Genomic DNA, 24,297 nt, shown 5'->3' with positions numbered 1-24,297 from the left:
AATTCCACGTTTGTTTCCGTGAGAGCGTGTATAGAAATTCACCCAACGGTACGGGAGTGCAGATACGGCTGTATATACCATTTTACTTGCATTAAATACCAAAGAAAATCATTCAATTACAGATGGGTGTCACAAAGTTATACCAGCATCCGAAGTGAGCGACTTACTTGGTTCCAAAGGTGAAGGACGGAGCCTTTTGACCTTTCGTGACATTGGTGCTTGCCCTGTCCCCTGCAAAGTTTAGGGAACAGTGTTGAGAAGAACTCTATCGACGGAATATCCTATGTACTGTACGAACGGGCTCGGGCATACGCGACGATAGTGTCACATCATAAGTTGCGTATTCACATGGGAGCACGGCCCTGTAAGGAGCCCTTTGTTGCGTTAGCCAATTATATGGACTCTCAGGGCGCATTTCCGCCGTCGGCGCCGGCGTCACCGTGATGTTACGTATAACGGTCGAAGTGAGATAACACCGTGGCCGCGCGCCGTATTCTGTTATAGGTGCGAGTGAAAGCGTGCGAAGGTGAGCCGACCATGGTGGCTCAATATCGCGCGCGCAAGGAAGGAAGGCGGGGAGGAACCGCGTCGTCTAGCACCGCGCGCAAGGCACCGGAGGCGTTCTACTCCGGCGGCGTCTATGTATGGCGCAGCTTAGTGCGGCTGCACGGACCCCACCTTGAAAGCGACCTGGGATAAGTACCTAGCCTAGGTGGGCCGATGGTTGATAGCTTCGTGTGCGCTGTGTTCTGCCAAAACAATTTTTGAGCTTAAATGTGCTGTTATTATGTACCCACTATTACAATGTTCCAGTATCACGGGATAGCAGTGAGTATCAATAAAATATACATATAAAAATTGCAAGGTTCGTGCGCTAATGAAGCAGTGTTATTCTGCTCACTGTTCAAGCGTGTGGCCCCATTTTCAGTTTGATAAGAACAATTTAAACCTTTGGGCTGAGATCGTAATGAAGGCTGTGGTCAGATTTATTTATTTATTTATTTATTCCTACATTTGTTATTTCTTTTAACCTACTGATGACTGACGAGGAGAAATCATCAGTAACAACTAAAATGGCGTCTAGGTGGCAATGCGCACCTCTTCGGGGACAGGATTAAAGCATTCAACGGCATTGGGACAAGTATTGTATTTTAAACATGTCTGCAAAAGTATTGGATTATGCAATGTCTGACTTGACTTAATGTATTGAGTTTGATATTGGATTTGACATAACCAACTCAGAAGGAACGTTCCGAGTTTGAAAATATCTCCATATACTTCAGGCATTCTGCATAGAGGCCCTCATGGAGGAGGGTTAAACATGGCAATAGAAGGTCAGAAGACGATAATAAATATTTGTCATAACGAAGTAATACAAATTGAACTGATGTTTTTGTGTACTATATATAGCTTAATCTTAACAAGATCAATGGTCGGAAATAGAGCACTAACGTTGTCGTATATTGAAGATGGAGAAATTATAGTAATGAAATGATACGTTAACTGATAACCCATTACTTGAATAGCATTACGAAATTCTAGCTATTTTATATACGTGTAGCTTCTTACATTTAAATCCATTGTAATGTTATTGCAGCGTAAGTCACGAAAGTTTAGGGGAGAGGGCCGATTTCGCGACGAATGGGAATTTCTGCTCTTGTAAGGCATGGGGCTTCTGATGGAGCACTTTGTAAGTAGCAAAGACTACTCCTTAGTTGAAACTTTGAATTCGAGGCCCAGAGTTGGCAGAAATGCTGTTTATTCTTTTTTCTCTCAAATTTCGTGTTTGGCCGACAGTAAGTGTTAATCATTCCGAAAGTTTACAAACAACATTGTCTAAATTTTTCTTCCTTTCCTTTACGTCATGTATTAGGACTGTGCTTTACGCTTTTATTGTAAATAGGCTGTTCTCGCGTTGCGCTTGTTTTACTGTACCCTGCCGCCATGTAATGTTGCGGACCATTCCGAGCCCGTCAGTGGCTTTATTATGTGCAGCCTGAACGTCAGCGTGTCTTTTGCTCGAGCATGTTTTGTTTGTGTGTTGTGTTCAAGTGAAGTTCAAGTTCAAGGTGTCTCACCTATGGTTGACGGGATAGTGAAGGCCCCCGGACCGGGTGTCTTGAAGTCCGACGATATGGGGCCCCGTCTCTTGGTCGGACTCCATGGTCGCTGCTGGACGTAGTAGCCCGACACATATTCGCTCTGCGAACGATGAAAAAAATAAAATGCGAAATTTTATGATCACAATTTCAAATTGTTGTGCGCGCGTTTGCTTCGATAGATACGCATTTAAACAACGTTACGTGTCCCTATTTGGTAAAGTACTACGTATCTGAGCCTATCGCGGGGTCGCTTTCTCCTGCGTAACTTAAAACAAAGCGCTTCGGAGAAAAGTACAAATCCTGAGGACACTCTGAAAGCCCGGAGTTAGAAGCAGCGTCCATATTCACGAAAATACCTTACGCTATAATTGCATCTCCGATCACACTGTTTTTTGTAGTTCTTTATCTACGTGCCTTCACTGTGATAATCCCGCGCGATCGTTTTATGTATCCCCCACACCGCCTTCTTTTCGTATGCGAGTTGCGACGTCTGCGATGTGTGCGATAGTTGTTTTATATTTTACGATCTACAGCTAATATTATATAATGTACCACGTTTCATTCTGTTATTGTTCCTTTTTTTATATTATGCAACCCACTCCCCTCGACAATGCCTCGGCGCTTGAGGGTGTGTCAAATGAATGAATGAATGAATGAATGAATGAATGAATGAATGAATGAATGAATGAATGAATGAATGAATGAATGACAGCAAATTCTTGCCAATCCTCAAGCTGGACATGTCAGCAAAGTCGCACATGTCTAAGACGAAGAAAGGTCTCGAGGGTGCCAGCGAGACTCCGTCCTTCTTTCCCCAGACCTTTCGAGCAGTACGCGGACGCAAGAGGACGTCGGCTAGAGGAACGGACATCTCCCATAGTTCCTATGGGCACAGACGCAAGGCGCAGAAGCTTAATTTATCATTATTTTTTCTTATTGAAAAGCGCCGTAAATAACTCGAGACCGCTTAATATGCTTCGAAGCTCTCGATCGCTAAGCGACGACCGCTGTCTCGCAACGGTTCGCCAGGTTCGTTACTCAAATTTGTTAACCATCCGTCACATTGTGTACCGTAAGCGTCTGCGTTAGCGCTCGCTGCTCGCGTCAATGGTGTCGCCACGCGCTGCTGATCGTGAGGTCGGAGTTTCCATCTCCGGCCGCGCTGGCCGCACTCCGATTCGAACGAAATCCAAAGATTTCCACATACGTATAGCTTTACGTACACGCTTTAAAGAAGCCTCCGCTCTCTTTCTCTTTTTATCCCCCTTCGCCCTTCCTCCGTGCAGGGTGGCCAACCGGAACTGCCTTTGGTTAACCTCCCTACCTTTCTATGCCTCCATTTCTCTCTCTCTCTCTCTTAGAGAAGCCCAGGTCGTCAACGTTAACCTCGAACCCTCCACAACGACGTCTCCCACAGTTCAATCAATGTTCGCTTTGCGAGGTTAGACCCCCGCATGTCCCTCCAATCCTGTCACTTTCTCTGTTGCGTCGTCAATAACCGTGACGCAACAGATTCGCGCTGCGCGCGGGTTACCACTTTCGTCAGGGCTACGCGTTGGAGGGGAGCGCGTCGTTGCCCCGTCGGCGTACTAGAGCGCGACCGCGCAGCGTCGCGCGCAACGGGGACGCGACGACGTCCTTGCTGCGTCTCTGATTCGCGAACCGTCAACGCCGCGCACTCGTCGCGTCGGCCTTCACGCTCTGCCGTCGACGGAGCGCGCATCCCGCGTTGGAGTCGAACAAAAGAGGACGCGCGCGGAAGCCGCAGCTGACCGCGCGCGATGCGCCAGCTACATGGGCGCGCGCGTTTAGAGCCGTCTGGCGCCAGACAGAGAAGGGTTCGGCAGGGCGAGCGACCTTAGCCGTGGGGGAAAGCGACCGCCGCGTCTCGCGATTCTCACCCGCGGCACTCTCTCTTTGTGGGCCGAACACGAGCGGCGGATTCGAGCGAGTTTCTATCGCTCGCGTGCCGGACACCCGGAACGGAAAAATAAGAAGAAGAAGAAAATAAAGTGCGACGGTTCCATTGAGATTTCACCCGTGTGAATGAAGCATTAACCGGAAATATGTAATACGACTGAGCGAGGAATAAGGGATTGGTAGGAACGAGCAGCAGGAACCGTGGTTGTTATGTTTTTCTTTTTCTTTGTGTTTGTCTGGTTTGGTAACTATATGTCGAAGCCCTTTCATTCTCTTTCAATAATAACGTCAGGCGAACAGGAATCCATGCTACGTCAGAGCCGCCTTTCGGAAGACACAGTTGCGAAATTGAGGCTGCCCTTTTCACCAAACGTACACCACGCGTACCGATCCCATGGATACACATATTAAGTTTCTTCGTCGGGTCTTCGCCTTCTCGATTGATTGATTGATTGATTGATTGATTGATTGATTGATTGATTGATTGATTGATTGATTGATTGATTGATTGATTGATTGATTGATTGATTGAAATTGTGGCGGCGCTCGTTCGTTTTACTGCGCCTTTCCGCCTCCTGTTTCTGGCAGGCGGATCCAGCCTTTTCCAGAGGCACTCTCCAGCCTGTATTGAGACGTTTCGTTTTATAATGCTTATATTTTATTTAATGCTTATAATGCTTATTATTTTATAATAATGCTAATAAAAAGACGAATTCGTTTAGTTGAATCCTTCGTTCTTCATAAATTAACTAACTTCTTTCAATATCCTTCTTCCATTTCTATACTGATTTTATGTTTGAAGCCACGTCAAACTAGCCAACCATTACTCGAATTCAGCTTCTTGCGCGTGACTCCTTTATTTGTCACTTTCCGGACTATTTCCCTTTAAGGCGACGTTAAAAAGCAAGGGACCTGTCTGGCGCGTGGGACTGAAAAGTAAGAGCAGTCGTGGCCTCCCGAGTTGGGGCGTCAAGATCGTTAGTACGCCAATTACGCAACGTCCCGTCTGGTAAAGCCGGCACGCAGAGAAAACAGCAGGAAGCCACCAGTCAGGGCTCCGTTTGTGCCCTAACGCGGCGTATTTCTCCAACAAGCGGCCCTGTTGCTGCCCGAGCGTCCTTCGTGGCCGGTTTGCAACACGCGGCCCACTTCTCAAGACGTAACCTAACGCGTCCGAAAAAAACAACTCGCCCCAACTGGCAGACGGTCGCGCAGACCACATTAGGGCACAGCATGGGGTGCGAGAATTGAGCCACGTTCAAGGTTTCCAGCCAAACGGTAGCAGAGACAGCGAGGAGAAGAAATAAAAGAGAACTTCGAAAACACGAAAGCGAGCTTATCTTCTGCGTCAAAAAAGAATATATATATATATATATATATATATATATATATATATATATATATATATATATATATATATATATATATATATATACATATAAGTTTGTAAGGGTAGCTTGCCAAGAAGAAGAAGAGGAAACTTTATTTTAAAAAATGGTCCGGCAGTTTTTGTTGTGCCAAAAAAAAAACAAAAGAAAATGAAACGCGCAAGAATAGTACGTGCGTAGGTTTCGCTAACGCTTGTAGCCTCGTGGTATATCGAATGCGATTTAAAGAAAACAGAAAGTTAAAAAGCCAAGTTTTGCACATTCAAGTTCTTGGCATCAAGGTGCCTGGTCGCATGGCTTGCCTGGGAAAGCGGTTCGTTAATTCATTGTATTATGGACTCTTTCTTTCTTTTTTCCTCATTATTATTTTCTTTCTGCCTTTGCATTCTTCGTCAATTACATGCATAGCAAATACGCATCTTTTTTTTTTCTTTTCCAGACTTTTCTTCTGACCTATCCTTTTCTGCGGCCAAGCAGTGAGATGTGTTCGAAGTGTTCAGTCTATGGCGTGTATCGTTGCATGCCTAATCAGCCGAAGTATTACGCAAATTATGGGTCTTTAGAATTCTGCCTGAGGATCGCGTGCTAGGCCGTTTCTGTTGCTAATACTACCGAAAATCTCTCCTATACCTTCGTTTTATTTTCAAAAGAGGAATAACGATCACGTTTCCCATTGGTACTATGGCACACAAGTTCTTGAATGAAAGGCCTCTTCTTTTTTTCTTTCCGATCCGCCCAGTATCGCATTTCTGTAATTAATGTGGAAAAACGCCTCGCGTCGCTCCGTTTGCGTGCGTTTGTGGGTTGCTGGCCGAAGGGCGCAAGAACACGTTGCAATGTCCGTCGACATCATGCGTCGACATCATGCATTGCTTGAAGCCGCCAGTAAGTCGCTTTAATAATCGGACACTTTGGCACAGTAACAGCGTGATTTAAAGACCGCTACATACAAAGCGTGGCTGCCATAAGCTGAGGTCGTGGGTATATATTGCTCGCATTCTCACGCATTACCTAAGGACCCCGAGTGTTTTATTGAAAGACTCCGACAGATTTGGTTAAGCACTTATATTGTAAGCGAAACGGTTTTACATCTGAATCGACCTGTCGAACAAAGGCAACCGGTTCCGAGCAACGCGTGCGGAAATCATGTACTTGCAAAGTGTACTTTCTTAAGGACATTTCACCAACTGGGCACAAGCTTCAACGTTAGCACTTAGTGTGTTTGCATTCGACATCCTTCGATTCACGGTTTCCGTGCGTGCATTGAACTTGCAGATCGGCCGAGCTATGCTGCTTGATTCAGTCTTTACACGTGGAGTTAAACTAGCGCGAGCGCCGGCTGCTGTCAGAAGCGCACGACAGTCTTGGCAGTCGTCTAAAATATTATCGCACCTTTTTAAGTGCGCTTTTGTTCCGTGATGATTATCAGAGACGGTCTCGTGTGCTCGTATTTCCTCTATCACTGTGTTCCGAGTGATAAGTTGCCAGTGAAGTCAAAATGACAGCATCTTACGTTGCGTATTAGTGAAAGCAAGTCCTCGTTAAATCGTGGAGTTTGATGTCCCGAAAGTGGGCACAGTTGGTGATTAGGAACGCCCTATTAGAGGGCTCCGGATTTATTATTACCACCTGAGGTTTCTTGACGTTCACCCAAAACGTGGCACACGAGCCCTGTTTCATTCCGCCTCAGTCGGATTGGAGCCGCCGTTATTCGAACCCACGACTTCGTACTCGGCAGTACAACGCGATAGAAACTGTGCCGCCGCCGCGGCGGGTGAGGGCAAGTGCCGCGTTCGAAGCCAGCGCCACCAGCGGAGACACACGCATAAATGAAGTGCGCCATTGTCTCGCGCCGTGATTTCAAAGGCATAAGCACGTGCTCGGAAAGCATATCGCGCCCGCGACCTCTCGCATATGTCGCCGGATTCGAGGAGAACTGGCCGCCCAGATGGCGACGGGCGAGCAGAGGCCGTCCCGTTCGACGCCCACGGAAGACCTCAAACCCGGCACTGACGGCGGCGAAAGAGGGAGAGAGCGAAAACGCTCGCGGCGTCGGAAGGCGGCGGACGGGGCAGCAGGTGCATACTCGGAGGGAGAAGGTCAGAGCCGCCAATGTGGGTCAATGTGAAAAGCTTTCACGTCAATCTTTTTTTTTTTTTTCTGCCGTTTGTTGTGTCTGTTGAGGGCTCGGGGACGTCGCTAACCACCTTATGCAGATTGGGGCAGCGTGATCAGCGTGGCCCTTCCTCTAATAGGCCCGGATTTAGAGGGACGCACTAAGAGAAACATTATTTGCAGATTGCCCACTCGCTTCCTCTTGTACTGAAATGATCTCAATATCTGCAATTTTTCGGCTGCGTGAGAATGAATTGTGAATGTGTTGTTTCTCAGAAGAAGAAATAAATATGTGTATTCAGTTGTTTCACTGCGGCCAATAAGTAATTTACGAACTCTTCTGGGCAAACATATACTGATGTTTTTGTGCAACTTTGCTACTGTGACGCTTGCAAGTCACTTACTTTAACTCTGACGAGTCGGTGCAGTAGACTTAGAGAAACGATATATGGAGTTTTGAGCTGTACTAGTAGCTAACCTTTGAACTGTGTTCCTAAATCCTGCAGTGGATATTGAATGTAATCCTGCTAACAGATGGCGCTTGCAACAGCATTGCTGCAGTTGCAAGTGCACATGAGTAACTACTTAAGAGGAAAGAACGAAATCAGGAAAGGAACAATTTACGATAAGTCAAAGGGAAGTTCATTACTTTTGGAAGTGAGATCAGGATGCATTAGAAAACACACTTATAAAGCGAGATATAGGAAGGAAGAAGAAGCTCTCCTTTCTACGGTGAAGCTAGGTAAACGATGGAGCATGTTGTATTACAATGTGAAGATATCTGCCCAGCGGTCGATTTAGGAACCACTGGCCTCCTTCAAGCCCTTGGGTTCAGCTAGAGCAGGGGGAAAGCAAACATGTGCGCAGTTGAGATTAGTAAGAGGCGATTGGAAGATTGGTCGAAAGAAAGTAGGCAAACAGCAAACAACGGAGCCGTAGAAAAGCCAGGTTCCCAATAGAGGTTCATCGTGTTTTTTTTTTTGCCTTTCTTTTTTAACATAGGTAGGACATTAGGCAGTAAAATAACAAAAGCTTGGTGGTGCAACCCATCGCCCCGCTCCAAAGGGGACGCTCATAACATTCATCCATCGATCCTGCGGCTATGATTGCTTGATACAATGATGTTATCTGTAACGTTAGAGCGAAGAAAGGCGTCAGGTTATTCTTGTTATTTCTTTATTTTAAATGCAGGAAACTGAAAAAGTAAGCCTCATTAAAGCCAGCATTTTCATCAACCCAATTATACTTGCTGAGGTAAACATAATGAAGTCATAAAAAAACAACTAAAGAATAAAGGCGGACACACAAACACAACAGCCATTGATGAAAGTCAACGAATCGGCACCTTCAAGAGAATTATCTTATTGTGCGCCTTGCTAATGAGGGCTTTGTGTATTTCTATGAAACTTAACATTTCTTAATAACAGAAGAATCAGATCACTTTTCCTCGCAACGCGCACGTTTCAAGTTTGTGGTGTGGCCGATTGCACTAAATGGGAGGTCGGCGTGCAGATTTATTTTTCCTTTGTAAGAATACAGTGACCCTCCACGTGTTAGTACACACACACATCTTCATGCACGAACGTATTCGAAGTCGTCGTCACCTTGCACGGAACAATCCGTTGGCGTCGCGCCATCGAAGGAAACGCCCCCCCTAGCGGCAGAAAGGCGAAGCATCGTCACGAGACGATAATGCCATGCAGAAAGGCGTGAGTGTGGATCGCGAAGAATCACGTTTAATCGTGGCCCGACGGGGACAGAGTGCGTGTACGCCGGAAGGAAAGAGAGTAAGGGTGCACCGACGAGAGGTCCACTCTATGGATAACCACGAACTCTCGTTGAGAACCGCTCGGCGACCTTGATGACCCCATGCGGCGACCGCAGTCGCCACAGCTATTCGTGGAACGTGCGACAGGCGAGGGGTCAGCCACTCATTTGGAACGGGTTATGGCGTCGCTATTTAAGTGTGCCGATTATCAACGCGTTATACGTCTGGGCGAAACAGTTGGTTTCGCCGCAACCACCCGTGCGTGTCGCCAATGAACATCCCGGAACAGATGGTCCGTAAGAAAACAAAATAAACGAAGCGCCTTTTTGGACGGATGTTCGCGAGGGGAATAGAACAGCGGAAATATGTCGAGTTCCCTGCCGTGAAAACATAAGGACCGACGATTTCGGCCAACGTTAGAAAGAACCCAGATATATCTTATGTCCAACACAGAGGTGCTCTGGATTAGGTAATCTGGGGGCATAATCACGTCAATGCATAAAGTTATCTCTCTCGAGCACGTATTAAAGTGTAGCTTGCAAATGTGCAACATTTTGTCAACACAAAACTGGATTTTACTGCAGATGCCCTGGTGCAGAGGCAAACAGTGTCGGACCACCTTCGAAACGGACCAGGAACCACAGCGGTGATCCTCGACACGGTAGAGCTCCCATCAAAAGAGCGAAGTGAAATGAGCTTGAGCTTCGAGGAGCGTTCAGCAGCGGTAATATAGAGTTTTAACCTTTCTTGCATTTCCGTGTCAGACGTGTGGTAATACCGTAACCCTCTGCCTCACACCTGCGGTGTTTCACGTAACGGAAAAAAAATGTTACCGTGCTCCGGAGTAGTATACTGTAATACGCTAAGAGCGCAAGGCTGACACTTTCTAAAGATAGATCACTTCAGCACACGGCTCTACCGGCTCTACCGCAAGCACCAGCGCCTCCGCCGTCTGCCATCTTTTAAACTGCTACCTAAACCACGCATGACGCATGTACACGCGAAAAGTTTGCGGATACAGACATCTATAGTTGTAGCAACACACTATAAAACTGCAATAGCAGGCACGCTCTTCAGACGGGTTTAAGCAATGTTACGAGAAGACAACACTAAATTACACGTGTAACTCTACCTCCGCCTCCCCCCCCCCTCGCTACACACACACACATTCGTTCTAGCGCCTTTGTTGTAGAAATTTCAACCCCCAATGTTTGTAATCGTGTCTTGTGTCTTTGATGGTTGAATTGTATTTGGTTTGTCACCACATGTTGAGGTAAGCTTTAACACCGGAGTGTCGTCCTTCTGTGAAGCATGTTTGTACTTATTTTCTGGGTACCAGATGTCGTCAAGCTACATTTTTGTAACTTTTTGCCTTAACTCCATTCCCCGACTTAATGGGACGAATAGAGAGATTCATTCATTCAAAACAAAGCCGCGTGACTTGTTAGAACGACATATCAGAAAAGGGAGTGCGATCACCTTTGACATGTGAGATAGCACAGGACTGGTACAGGCGGACGTCAGAAGATAATGGCACAATGTGCCGTGCGCAAATTCAATCACGCGTTAATTTTAAAAACGCGCTGACTTCAAAGCACCATTTGAATAACAGAAACAGAGACGCAGTTCTACATCGTAAAGTTCTATTACCAAAGCGCGTTTATCGCGCCTTGTCCGGTATATACCTGTGTATCTGCCTCTGCTATTTCGTGTTGTCCGTTGAATTCGGCGCGTTTTCAAAATAAACATTAACCAACCAGCCTCATTTGTTGCTGTGCCGACGCATCACGTGTGTTTCGCTTTCCAGCCAGTTCGAGCAGGAGAGGTACTCCGCAAGAGTCCACCTAGTGAGCATGTCCATCTCGTCTGCTGCTGCAGTGCTGATTGGCTATGGCGCCTTGTGCTGCTGACGCGCAGCGCAGCGCAGCCAATTGGAACTTCAATAGCAGACGAAATGGGCATGCCCACTAAGTGGACTCATACAGAAGACTTCCCCAGAGATGCGCCTCCTTTGGCTCGGTTCGTTCCGCTCTCGAAGCCAACGTGAATCTCGCAGAAGGCACTCCGCGCGAGTACTCTTTGCGTATCCGGGAAAAAAGCTCGTCATACCCAGCCTGGTCGTGCGGGGCAATTCAGAGCCTCATTTATCTCTTTCTTCTTCGACGACGCGCCTGCGAGCGTGCCGTCCCGCCCTGCACGCGTGGTAGCGCGGTGAAGCCTGTTCGAGTTGCAGACAGCTTCCGTCCCCAATGACGTAACACTGTGTGCTCGTACCAACGTACAAATATCTCGGAAAGATTACGAAAGGGTTTGCGCCTAAGAAAGTGCGTGCGGGGGGAGGGGGAAGGAGAAGGTAGAGGAGAACTAGCAGAGACGTTGGGCTTCCCCTTCGAGGAAAAGAGCCCACATGCTCAAGCTTGCTGTACGCAATTAAACGAAGCATCGCGCACACATACCATTCACGAATGAAGCTGCGCGTATGACCATGAAATTTGCTGTGATTTAAAATTGGCTGATGCGGTCGCGTATAGTGTTAAGGACTGTATCACAGGCGCTTGTGAAGTTTGTCCTGTTTAAACGAAGAAAAATGTAGTTGGTAAATCTATCGTAGCTCGAAGGAGTGAGTATATTCGCAGCCGTTGGTACTGATCGAAGACGTTGTTTTCGAAATCGGGCAAACTAAAGCGATTCCGGGTGCCCAGATTTACAAAAAAAAGAAAAAAGACAGAAAGAAGAAAGGAAGAAAAAGAAACTTTCCTTGCCTAATAATCATGTGTTCGGTGTACGTAAGTAACGTTTCCATTTTTCGTATAAATTGTCAAATGTTTCTTACGAGTTTTCGTGTAAGCTTAGTATGAGTTGTCTGTTAGACAACTACTAATTCCACCAGAAATTAAACTAACTGCGTTAATCTAATTTCTCGTTGCCAACTTAACGGCGCGCGCTGATATCAGAACGTGGAAGAGAATCTTCACAAAAGGCTATTTCCGTGCTTCTACATATCAAATTGGCCATGCATACCGAATGAACTGGCGTGAACGTATTCATTCAGTTTATGCGATCACGTACGCAGCACCGTGAGGCGTTTCTCTCTGTTCAAACATTATGTGACGTAAAAATAGGGGCTCGAAATGAAAGCGCTGTCGCACTTCCCTCTTTCCACGATCTGATGTCGAATGGCACTAAGCGAAAAAAGAAAGAAAAGAAGCGGTCTGTTTCACCCCTGCTTCTGAAGTGCCTATGTATTCAATCGTAAGGTGAGAGAGAAAGAGTATGTGGGATTGTGAGCGGCTCTTCCTCTTCACAATCGCAGTTTCGCTTTTCACCTCGTGGTGGAATGCATAGTCACTTCAGAAACAGGGGTGACACAGACCGCTTTCTTTTGTTTTTCTTTTTTTTTCACACATGTCTTAGTTACTGGACTTTATTTTGAATGATCGGGAAAGCCGACCATCCGGTGGCCCATTTTCCCTACGGCCTCTCTGCTTAATAAAAAACAGCATATCGTAGTGTTCGTGTCCCTAAACGTTACCAACGGGCATCGCGCGAACAATGAGATGACGATAATCGGAATACTTGCATTCGACCAGCTCACACGTCGGTCCCAGGCAACGAGGCGGCACACTTCCTAGCCCGATATCTCTACATCCGGGCAGGAACAGAGCCGCCCGCTTGCAAGGAACTAGACGAGAGACTACAGACCTACACAGAAATAATCGGAAACTATAAGCTTCAGCGTAGAACTGTCCCCCCTCCGGACAAGGAGCTCGGAAATAGAGAGGCGAGAGCCTGGCGCAGACTGCAAGCAGGAAACTACATAAATCCAGTATTGGCGTCACACGTACTGAAAGACGAAGATATAGACGATAAATGTAAGAGATGCGGGGAGAGGGGGACCCTCGACCATATAATCTGGCGATGCGTAGACTCCCCAGGTGTCAAGGAAGGAATAAATAGTAGAGAAGCCTGGGACAGCCTTCTGCAAAGCGCGGACCCCGCCATGCAGAGGAGAGCCATCCATCTGGCGGCAGAGGCCGCGAAGAGCCAACATCTAGTCGCGGAGACCCCCACCCCTGTCCCTAGGCCTGCGCGCCAGGGGCAGGGAGTAGGGGGTCTCCTTCTCTGACGGAAATAAAAGTTTTGGAACGGAGCGGAATGCATTCGAGTATTTTAATTTATTCATACCCGCAGGGTTTTCTTAAAACGGCAGCACACGCAGGAAACCAGAAATGGTCCGCATGCAGAGACGCCGTGCCCCCTCAAGTCAGCTCGCGCACGCTTCAGTGCAAACTCACCGTCTCGCCTTTATTTCATTTCATTTTTGTTTCTTTTATCATCTCCGCCTCCACAGTCCTGGAGGCCGTGGGCGTTGTGCAAAGAACGCGGACGTCGCTCTGCACAATCGCTGCACGGGTCTCGAGGAGTCTCGAACACTCGCCGCCCTCCGTGAGGCCGTTCTCTGTCGTCATCTCCCGCCGCGTTTTGAGTTCTCGAAGTTTCCATCTGGTGGGCGACCGATGTCCGGCGTGGGACAGCCTGTTATACACTGGTGGCCTTAATAAAGGGAAAAGAGACACCCACCCAAAGGTAGCTGGGTGCTACAAAGGAAACCCATACGGTTTCCTCGATAGAAGAGCTTCGCAGTTGAAGAAAAAATTCATCCCGGTCCGGAACGAATTGTGGCCTCACCTTATAAGCTAAGGTCTCATAAGAAAAGCGCTTCCTTTGAGGAGTTACCTCGAAGGCGCCCACCCCCTCCCGCCTAACTGCTCATGCACATTCGGTGGAAGGTAATTAAGGTAATGGTTTAGCGGTAACAACGTAACGGCAAGACTATGTAAAAATAGCGTTTTAGCACCGCCATAGCGATATTCATTAAGATATTCATGAAACAAATTCTTATTCCGTGTCTCATCATACGCACGGTCATAAATTACGTATTCAATAAAACAGTCGATTGATTGATTGATTGATTTATTGATTGATTTATTGATTTATTGATTGATTGATTGATTGATTGATTGATTGATTGATTGATTGATTGATTGATTGATTGATTGATTGATTGATTCCCAGTAATGCAAAGCGTAATGTGCTGACAGGCACCATACTTGACAATGTTCGATGTAAAACATTTGAGGGGGGGGCCTTTTCGCCGCCTTGCTCGACGATTGAGTTTCTGGTAGGGCGGCGTATATATGTTTCTACTTGGCTATGGTAAAAAAACATGGACTAAAGCTAGAGCTACACCTCAGACCTACAGACATACATAACACAATACCATGTGGAACGCAACGCAAACGCACAACGCAATGCGACATGTACCATTGCGCGCAAGCTTAATGTATCGTAGTATAGAAAAACAGCGCCAAACGCGATTTCTCCCATGCTCAAATAGAATGGACAGCACGCGACAGACGCAAGCACTCTGCAATCGCTCACACGATTGTCTTGCGTTGTACTCGACTAGAGTGGGAGGGACGTGGTTGGCACGGACGGTCTAAACTTAAGAAGCGCACAAAAAAAAATAATAAGAAACAGGTAAGACTAGTTTGATGCAATAACTTTCAAGGACGTAGCTTTCCATTCACTCTTCCTCGTATTTTTTATTTCTTTTCCTTGAGGGACGCTTGATTTTTCCTCATTATTGTTCATTAGTCGGGACAAATTGCCCGTCAGGACGACGCATCGGCGAAGTAACATACAATAAAACCGCTTATCGGCGCAACGCAAGAGAGAGTGCAGCTTGACCATATAAATGCAAGAAAAAGAAAAGAAACAAGAAAATGCACTTGTCTCGGCTGCTGCAGGATTACCACACGTCACTTGGCGCAAGATGAAACTTTCCACGTTACACATCGGCTTCCTAGCACAACACACTAGTTTACATCCATGCTGTTTTACGATTCTTATCTTCAATGGTGCAACATGCGCCAGCGATATTACAAGCCCGGCCGCGAAGCCATTCCACAGTTTCCCGGGTAATGTGGCTTCCGTTTCATACAAGGCAAATATGGCCGCTATATGGCCACAGTAAGTAAGACAGATTATATAGATACAATAATATCATAACGTACTGCCTCTGAGGCACCAACACACCATATAAACGAGAGTTTTCATAAAAAGGAGCAGTTTGGATTACAAGTAAAAACATCAGGTTATAACGATAAATATCCCTCAACGAAGACATAATCAAATGCGACTGCACCTAAACAAAACGTTCTAAGGACGTGACATGGCAGCAGAAATGCGCAAGAAGGGAAAAAGGAAGGCAACACGAAATAAAAACAAACATGTGTATACGAATAACACCAGGCGCCTCTGCTCTTAAATAATGGACATGTTCTTACATGATTCAATTAAATTTAGCTCTGAGAAGCTGAAACTAAATTTTATTGACGGGAAAAGCTTGGTTAAACGAACAGAAAACGCGATGGCCCCATTATTACACACTGTGAAGACACAAGAGAGTAGAAAAAAAAACGATTTCACGAGAATAAAACAGGGATGAGCAGAGCTGAAGCGCAATGTAATTTCTTTTGTTGTGAACGTGACACCCTATAGAGAGCGGCGTTCTCTTTGAATTTAACCAAGCTTTTTTTTCCGGAAAGATAAATTACACCCCTGTCACGCTGGATGCTTTAATGTCATTCGAATCGAATGTCATTAGAATCGAATGACTTCCGCAATCGAATGAGTTCGAGAAACTCATTCGGCCTCGCACTCGAGGCGAATGTATAACCTCTAATCCAGAGACAAGGCTAAATATGACATGGAGCGTTCACAATTTCAGAAGCATTCATGTAAAGACGTAATTAATTTTGCGTGGTATGAGGCATGTGTTATTTCAACGAGAGAAAAACTCTAGGACAGGCTTTCACAAAATGTTCTTTTACTCTCCACCTCAGTGGCATCTGGTGGTTGTCGCTTTACTAGCCAGCCAAACTGTGAACAATCGAGCGCCTGTATGCACGTGCTTTCGGCGTCTCGAATGGCATCTGCATCTATTTGGCGATCGAGCCTCTTTCTCAGATCTGTATGTTTGCTCGCAATGCAAAGCACACATCAACTGCGTCCCCTATATACTGCAACTTAGCGTCGTCGTCCAGCGCTGCCAATCCAGTCATATTATTTGTCTTCAGTTTATCGGCTATGGCTGTACTAAGCTGGCCAAGCCTTGTTTTGGCTTATGATGGTCAGAAATTCTGGAATTAGAAGTCTTATATGCGTGTTATTTCAGTGAAGCGACGCCCCATATTTGCATTAAAATACATAGATTGACTTTTCAGAAATTCTACATAAACCTGTCTCTACTTTTCTCACCAACCTTTTGTTGCAACGTTCGCCATTAATATCATGACCGAATTACATTAATTTCTCGTGTATAGCACCATGGGTCGGATGGCATTCGCTGCACTGAATGTAGTTTGGATCTAATGACATTAAAATGTCCAGTGTGACAAGGGTATTAGTTGAAATATTCGCGCTATTTCTGCGTGAATTATTTCTTCTTCTGTCCTCGTGACTTTGCACGGTCTGTATCGTGAACCAGCATCGACTAGGCAATTATTACTTTGGTGGGCAAGATGAGAGTGGCGGGGGAGGAGGAGGAGGGCAATTTTGTTTACGAAAGCAATCTATATAGATGAGAGGGAGTTCGTTCGTTTTCACGTTCGCTGCGCCCTAAGATGTGGATAGCCGAAGCGTGTTCTGCCCTCGGGCATGTGGGCTCACGACAAGCCGAGTTGGTTTTGACAAATGACGAGCGCGTAAGACAAAAAAAGAAAAAAAGAAAAGGGTGCCCGGTAAGGGTTCCCTAAATCTCTCGGGCATCCGCGTGAGAACGCACGGAGCTCGTGAGCGTTTAAGGCTTCAAGGACGTTTGCCCTCTCCCCGCACACCGCAATTTCCTGGCCAGCACATTGCGTACACCGCACCATAAGCTATGGTGCCGAGTTTTTTCCAACCTAGAGCCGTTAATGGATAGACGCACAACTGTTTTTTTTTTCAACCAAGGGGGTGTCCCTTTTACAACAGTCATCATTTCCATATTTACCCAAATTGCATGCTTTTATCGAGTCAGAGTTATAAAGGAAGAAACAAAAGCAATGTTCTTTTTTAAACTTACGCGCGATAGCTATATAGGTTTTGGCAAGGTAACCCCTCTTCGCTGCTGAATCAATGTCGAAATCGCAATCAAGGTTGCGTCGTCGTAGTCGTCGTCTCAAGATCCCCGCTGGAGTCTGCTCACTTCCTTACGGGGCTGATTTGCTCGTACGCCAACGCACTGAGACGTAGACGGGCTTCACGTCGAGGCGAGTCGTGTCGAAAGGTGCGATTCTAAGAACACGGATCGTCTGTTTGCATCGAAGAAGCATTCACTCTCACTGCGCCGGTATGGAAGCCCTTCTTCCCTCCGAGGCCGACCGGTTCGTCTATTTGTTCCGCTTAGTGTGCGGTCTCGCAGTTGACTGCGACAACGACTCCTTTGGAGGAGTAATATGTGAGTCCAACACAAAGAGAAGCATTGCCGCATATGGCTGTTGCAGGCATAGGCACCTTGTTATTCTTGCTACCGGTCGTAACCTCCGCGATATGGTGGAGTACGTGCTCAAAGATGTCGGAGGGCGTGCACTTGCCTAGTAAACTTCCTCTAGTGGCACGCTGAGACGTACGTGGAATTACTGACGGGAAGGTACCGGTACACCAATGCAGGGGAAAATTATTTCTGCGTGAGAGGAATTTTTGCGCGTGTTCTTTGCTAAATGTAAAAAAGCACAGTAAACCCTTGCGTGACGCTTCATCGCTCCACAGTGCACGAGACACTTGGGACGCCATAACAAGATAAAATATAAAGAGACAAAGAAGGAAAGAAGGAAAGGGAGAAAGGAAAGGAAGAAAGAAGGAAGGAAAAAGAAGAAAGGAAGGAAAAAAAAAAGAAAGATATACATTCAGTAAGTATTGCCTTTCGCGGTCTATATGATCTGCAGATGCTAAACAGCACCGCAACTTATACGGAAGCACGCTTATCCTGCTGTAGATGAGGCGCGTTAAACGCACTGAACATACCATAAAAGGAGTTGTCACATATCCGAAAATAAAGCTGTAGAAGAAGGCGGGTGCGGGCCAACAGATGGCGTCAATCGTGACTCGGCGTAAAGTGAGTGAAAAATAAAGGGCAGAGGGCACGGGCGAAGCTTAATCGAATCTCAGCAAGGTCAGATATAACGATTAAGTCTCTGCGTTACTAAGTACCGCGCGTGCCTCGACACATCGCCCAGTCTTGCTTTATGAATTCAACTCTCGTGCTTCTTTCTCTACAGTCGCGTTCAACATAAACATAATTCACATATAGGAGACGCTGACCGACGCGCAAAGTCAAGTTCGGCACCTCTCAGTGCGGGAACGTAATCGTCGTTCTGTACTTTATTATACACGGTATGCCATTGTCTCTCTCTCTTTCTCTCTCTCTCTTTTTCCCCACCTTCGGCAGTCACAGCGGCTACGGAGTTCTGCTGCTCTGTACGAAGGCGCCGGTTCGATTCCCACCAGTGACGGCCACTCTCCGATGAAAGCGGTGTGCACAAGCCCTCCTGTACTTCTGTTGACATACACGACAAAGGATCCCCGTCTGTCAAAATTAATCCGGGGCCTTCAATTACGGCTCTCACGTTACATACAACGCCTGTTCTGTTCGATTCAGTTCCTTCCTTATTATTCTTTCATACGGCAGAAAAGAGAAGCCACAGAAAGCTACTACAGTGACTATAGCTTGACGATGAGGCTGCTACCGCAATATGTCGTCACAGGTCAGCTGGTTAAAAAAAAAAGAAAAGAAGGTATCGCAATATGCGGTATAGACGTTCTTGAGATATTAAAATATATCGAATTAAATAATGGGCAACCATTAGGCCTGACAAGCAATTATACCTAACTGTGACGTGTTCTGTACCTAACGCAATACGGTAACTTATGAAAAAAACAACAGCAGTAATAGGACAGGAAGAGAGAGGAAGATAAGGAAGGCAGGGATGTTAACCAGTCCAGAGTCTGGTTTCAGTGAAGTACGGAAATGGAGAGAACTTGCGTGTTTGAAGATGCCTGACGTCACGTTATACTGTACAGAGATTCTGACTTTTGCGCAATGCAAGTCTATCGATATATGGGCGGAAGACGGCGTATACCCACAAGTTCACAAAGCGCGATCAGATAATTGCAGGCTATCAGGTAATAACACGATGACGACTATTGGGGTTTTATGGTGCAGGGCCAGAGAAGGCGCAGGTAGTAACACACTGACAGATGACAGATAACACATTAACAGCACTCCGAAGGACAAAAGCAAAGTAATAGATAAAAGATTTGCTGACACGCAGGTAATAAAGAAGTTGCAGCCCACCAACAAACTTATCTATATGTATAGTTATAAAACGTTAGCTATAAGGAAAGAAGAATATAAAATAACGAAATATTAACATGATTAATATAATAGTACCACGTACGTAAAATTGGTTCTATATATGCAACATTAACTCGGGAAATTTTAAAGAGCTCATGGTTTAAAACTGAAATTGTGGCGACATTCTTGTGAATGTGATTCGACTCCTCAGATGTGCGTGGAAGAAATGAAAGTGAAAAGGAAATGGTTCTCAAAAAATGTATGCCGATTTGTTATGCTGATTTTGTTAGCATGATCTAATATGTCTTGCAGTGACCGATGCAGTTAGTTGTTAAAGTCAGGGTGACGAAAGATTCTACGAAAAAAAAAAAAAACAGGCGAAGTTGTTTACGACGTGATTAGAGAGAAGGTGAGTTCAAACTTTATTTCTTTGCGGTTATGCATGCAGTTCTGCTATAGCTATACAGGCTAAAACGGACAGATAACAGCATATACTAACAGATAACGGCCGAAACATGGAGATACGGTGGATACTACTACTGTGAACTCCGATAAACTCTCCCTAAGGAAAAAAAAATTCGTCGCTGCTTTCCCAAGCTTTAGGCACCACCGCACCAACCACGGGCCGACAAGGAATTTATCGGCGCAGAGGCCACCTTGCTACACATAGTATACGAACAGAACCGACGTACACTACAGCACGAAGTTTTTAAGGCAAGGCATGATGCTCCTCTGCCTTGCGTGGAATGGAACGGAATGGGTGACACGAAGCACTCCATCCTGCAAGTGCTTATGTGTTGAAAGCAAGAGGCTGCTTGACAGCATGGGAAGTAAAGAGGGCTTCTTCACGAGCATGCAAAACGGTTAGTTTGCCACGAAGGACCGCGGATATTGCGCAAGCAGACGTCGGGGATTCCGCTCACATTTCTGCAAGAGACTGAAGTGGAGAGCGACGCAGATTAGTGACCCGAAAAGCGGAGCCCAAGGCGGAGCAGTGGCAGGCTGTGTGTAACCCCGCCTGCAGCAACATCACCACGAGACCAACCCAACCACGAACTACCACCACAGGAGGTGCAAACAACAGAGCAAACAACGAGGGACCGATCAGTGCAACCGTTCTTTCGAACCGCTTGTTTCGCAATCGTTACTTTCCCGTCGTAATTTTGCCCAAAACATCACATATATTCTGTCATTATTTCTTTCCTCCTTGTTTCGTTGTTGTTGTTTCTTCAAGCTCATCTGCACCATCCGTACCTATACGTGATGGTTCAACATTTTGCAGCTTCCATCACCACGGCGTTGCGAGAAGAACAAATATCATGATTTCTTCGAGATATCGGACTTCGTTAAGCGCGGAGATTGTCCTGTAGTCGACGTGATCGATCGTTTGGCCCAGTTATACGTCGTACTGACGCTCCGCCCCCCCCCCCCCCCCCAAACGCCGCATTTCAATTGCTCCGAACCGTATCCGCGAGCTGCCACGCTTCGATGACGTCACTCCGCGCGTCTCAATTGAGGGCGACAGATGGCGTGTCGGATTAATTTTAAAGCAAGCTGCCACGCCGGCACCTGTTCGACAGTGGCTCCAGCAAGTGCCAGGGAGTGATTGAGAAACCTTAATCCTTTCGTGCCCACGCATCCCACGCACGGGTTTCGAGGAGAATGACAGAGTGTTTCAGCGTAGATGGCCCACATTGCGAGCTAGACAGACAACTACACTTGAAAAACACCGTCGACACTAGTCACCGCTGACTATAGCACCACTGTAGTGCCAACTACTCGTGTAATTCTTCAGAAAGGGTCCCGGGCCACACGATAAATAAGTATAGACGTAGACAGAGAAATGAATGAACTGTTTGTCCATCAGCTTAGAGCTTTGCGCGTGTACTTCCGAGCATCATCAACAACGCGAGCCTTCCTCATCTGTAATACTTGATTTCGGGAACGATGAAAAGCGAGTCGAATTGATTGCAGAGCCCCGCGCCTACAGCTTTAGCGTGGCCAGTGTACGGTGTCTCGGGTGCACTCAGGTGGGGAGGGTGTATACAACTAGTCACTTAGACGCCATAAGCTTCGCCTTCTACGCGATCCGCTCGCACCGTGGGCTTGTAGGGCAACGGGTAATCTGCATCGAAGCGTGGGTCTACGACTCCGCCGCGCCTTCCGACAAGGACGGCTCGGTCGCTCGCGTATCCGCGAACAGCCGGCCACACTCGTGCGTCGGCGTCGGGACTAGGTCGCACGTGGCGTCTGCTGCTTGTCTTGCCAGTTTTTATTTTTCAGTTCTCGCATTTGCCACGCATTATTCTCAAACTAAGGCAGGAAGGTGGGTTGGCCCCGCGAGGGTGCTGTGGCCACGTATCTCCAGACGCCTGTCGCGTGGGCAGCCAAGGAAGGCCCTTTCGCTATCGTGCGACGACGACGCCAAGTGGCGGTGTGTGTGTGTGCGCAAAGTCTGTCGGTCCGGCCGACAACTCCGCTTGGAGTGTTATCTGACGAGAGCCAATTGCACGAAACCGTGGGTCTCCCTCAATGGCCACGGTGGTACGTACGGGGCTGGCGTTCTTGCTTTCAGGGTCGAATTATGGGTAGAAAACGGAACGTATGACAGAACGAAAAGTGAACGTCAGTGGGAAGACGAGTACTGCGTGACTCATACGGTTAACAGAATGCGAAGCGCAACGCTGAATTTGTTTACGCTGGGGAAGTGTTCTTTCGAGACACGGCGGAACGCCACGCTGCAAAGCAATTGCCATGTGACCGCGACCGGGCCGGTGAGCTAGACCTGCCGGTCCCGACGTGGGACTAGCCGGGTGCGCGGCGAGTTCGCGTCCTCGCCGGACCTGCAATAAAGTTTCTTCACTCACTCAGTTACCATATGCTGCATACGGAGATCGTCAGATGCAGGCGCAGAACACCGCCGATAATAGCACGTACCCGCACGCTCGGTAATTGCGCGTGCTCCGGCCGCACGGCCGTGGTGTAAAACCACGAGTATAGCCTTTTCAACAATCTTTCATTCTCGTTCGCACAACCCGGTATCACGCTTTACGCGCTTCCTAATGATACCTCAGCAGTCACGCAGGCATTACAGAATCAGGGTGTAGACGAGCCGTATGTAAAAATACTGAAAGATATCTATAGCGGCTCCACAGCCACCATAGTCCTCCATAAAGAAAGCAACAAAATCCCAATAAAGAAAGGCGTCAGACAGGGAGATACAATCTCTCCAATGCTATTCACAACGTGTTTACAAGTGGTATTCAGAGGCTAGGAGTGGGAAAAATTGGGGATAAATAAAATTTGATGGAGAAAACCTTAGCATCTTGAGATTCGCTGATGATATTGCCTTGCTTAGTAACTCAGGAGACCAATTGCAATGCATGCTCACTGACCTGGATAGGCAAAGCAGAAGGGTCAATGTAAAAATTAATCTGCAGAAAACTAAAGTAATGTTTAACAGTCTCGGAAGAGAACAGCAGCTTACGATAGGTAACGAGGCACTGGAAGTGGTAAGGGAATACATCTACTTAGGGCAGGTAGTGACCGCGGATCCGGGTCATGAGACTGAAATAATCAGAATGATAAGAATAGGCTGCGATGCGTTTGGCAGCCATTCTCGGATCATCAACAGCAGGTTGCCATTATCCCTCAAGAGAAAAGTGTATAACAGCTGTGTCATACCAGTACTCAGGTACGGGGCAGAAACCTGGAGGCTTACGAAAAGGGTTCTACCTCAATTGAGGACGACGCAACGAGCTATGGAAAGAAGAATGATAGGCGTAACGTTAAGGGATAAGAAAAGAGCAGATTTGGTGAGGGAAGAAACGTGAGTTAATCACATTTTAGTTGAAATCAAGAAAAAGAAATGGGGGGGGGGGGGGGGCATAGGCAGGACATGTAGTGAGGAGAGAATATAACCGATGATCATTAAGGGTTACGGACTGGATTCCAAGGGAAGGGAAGCGTAGCAAGGGGCGGCAGAAAGTTAGGTGGGCGGATGAGATTAAGAAGTTTGCAGGGCCAATATGGCCACAATTAGTACATGACCGGGGTAGTTGGAGAAGTATGGGAGAGGCCTTTGCCCTGCAGTGGGCGTGACCAGGATTATGATGATGATGATGATGATGATGATGATGATGATGATTAAAGCTACAAGACTGTGTGGACAATTGCGCTACAAGGGCAACAGTTCTCAATTATTATGCGCGTGTGCAGAGTCCTGTTGCCTTGATTTGTTTAGAATAATATGATTGCTCAAAAAATTGGGCAACTAAAGCTTGAGAAAGTCTAAAGAATTCCTGAATTTATGGATTAACCATGCTTCCTATAGCATATACGAACGATCGCAGCGCCACAGTTTCTTTTATAGTAATTTTAGTAGAAGGCTATATTTTTAAGGCTCACCCTTGGGAAGCTACTTCGAGCGAAAGGGTTGTATAGATAACAATAGCGGAGAAAATTCATACATCTGCGTGACGTCAACGATTTCAAACTATTTTCTCGCGTTCCCGTGTCGCTGGCTTTTTCGCGGGAAAAGCTATGAAATCTTGGTGAGTGGAAGGAACCAGCGATGATAGGAACGTAGGAAATTGGACTGGACAA

The 24,297-nt window shown here is 46.7% G+C and overlaps 1 protein-coding gene across 4 annotated transcripts in view; it reads right to left on the bottom strand.

Moving 5' to 3' along the window:
- LOC142563991 (uncharacterized) overlaps positions 1 to 24,297 on the bottom strand; it is an 88,918-nt gene that overhangs the window by 39,502 nt on the left and 25,119 nt on the right. For all 4 annotated transcript variants that reach the window (XM_075674772.1, XM_075674771.1, XM_075674773.1 and 1 more), the window contains exons 2-3: positions 2,079 to 2,202; positions 168 to 231 (exon numbers count right to left, since the gene is read on the bottom strand). In XM_075674772.1, coding sequence (XP_075530887.1) covers positions 168 to 231; positions 2,079 to 2,202 — 188 coding nt within the window. The remainder of the gene's footprint in view (positions 1 to 167; positions 232 to 2,078; positions 2,203 to 24,297) is intronic.

This window comes from Dermacentor variabilis, chromosome 11, assembly GCF_050947875.1.
Source record: "Dermacentor variabilis isolate Ectoservices chromosome 11, ASM5094787v1, whole genome shotgun sequence".
Classification (NCBI taxonomy): domain Eukaryota; kingdom Metazoa; phylum Arthropoda; class Arachnida; order Ixodida; family Ixodidae; genus Dermacentor; species Dermacentor variabilis.
The sequence above is the reverse complement of the archived record's forward strand: the minus strand, read 5'-3'. Positions and strand labels throughout refer to the sequence as shown.